At 70.7% G+C, this 753-nt stretch overlaps 1 protein-coding gene across 1 annotated transcript in view; it reads right to left on the bottom strand.

Moving 5' to 3' along the window:
• Positions 1–553, bottom strand: part of PRPH (peripherin) — a 3,969-nt gene extending 3,416 nt beyond the window's left edge. Inside the window, exon 1 of the mRNA XM_006168234.3 lies at positions 3–553. Within this exon, the coding sequence (XP_006168296.1) occupies positions 3–430 (428 nt within the window). The 5' untranslated portion in view covers positions 431–553. The remainder of the gene's footprint in view (positions 1–2) is intronic.
• Positions 554–753: the final 200 nt, after the last annotated feature.

The raw sequence follows: 753 nt of genomic DNA on the forward strand, positions 1-753 counted from the left end.
ACAGCTGGTCGCCGCGCGCCGGCTCCTGGCCCCGGGCCTGGCTCAGCTCCCCGCGCAGGGCCGCGTTCTGCTGCTCCAGGAAGCGCACCTTCTCAATGAAGTTGGCAAAGCGGTCGTTGAGCTCCTGCAGCTCCTGCTTCTCGTTGCTGCGCGTGGCCAGAAACTCCTGGTTGAGGGCCTCGGCCATGGAGAAGTCGAGGCGCTCCGAGGGCAGGCGCAGGAGGGCGCCCGCGCCCGCCCGAGGGCCACGGAAACTGCCCAGGCGCACCGAGGAGCTCGGGGACGCCGAACCCAGCAGCCGGCTGCTGGAGAAGCGGGAGCTGGAGGAGTAGGAGAAGGCACCGGGGGACAGTGAAGGCGGTGGCCCGAAGGTGCGGCGGTATGAGGTGGAGCTGACGCCGGCCCGGAGGCCCGCCGAGTGGTGGCTCATGGCAGCCGCGGATGGGCAGTCACTTGCAGGAACTGGGCCGGGGGCTGGGACAGAGCCGCGGACCGCCGCGCGGCTTTATAGCCCTGCGGTCTCAGGGGGGGCCCGGGCAGCTCCTCCCACTGGCCTGACCGTAGGCTGGAGCTGGGCTGTGTGGGGAGGGGGATGCCCCACCCCTGCGGAACAGCAGGAGCGCCGCACCCTGCCTGCCCGGGTGGCTGGCGTCCTGCCTTCTTGATTCCCCCTGTTGCTGGCAGAGAAGGAAGCAGGGATGGCGGCCACTGGCAGGCCGAGGTGGGGGTAGTGCCTTCCAGCAGGCAGCCAAA

Source organism: Tupaia chinensis, unplaced genomic scaffold, assembly GCF_000334495.1.
Source record: "Tupaia chinensis unplaced genomic scaffold, TupChi_1.0 Scaffold145652_1, whole genome shotgun sequence".
Lineage (NCBI taxonomy): Eukaryota > Metazoa > Chordata > Mammalia > Scandentia > Tupaiidae > Tupaia > Tupaia belangeri.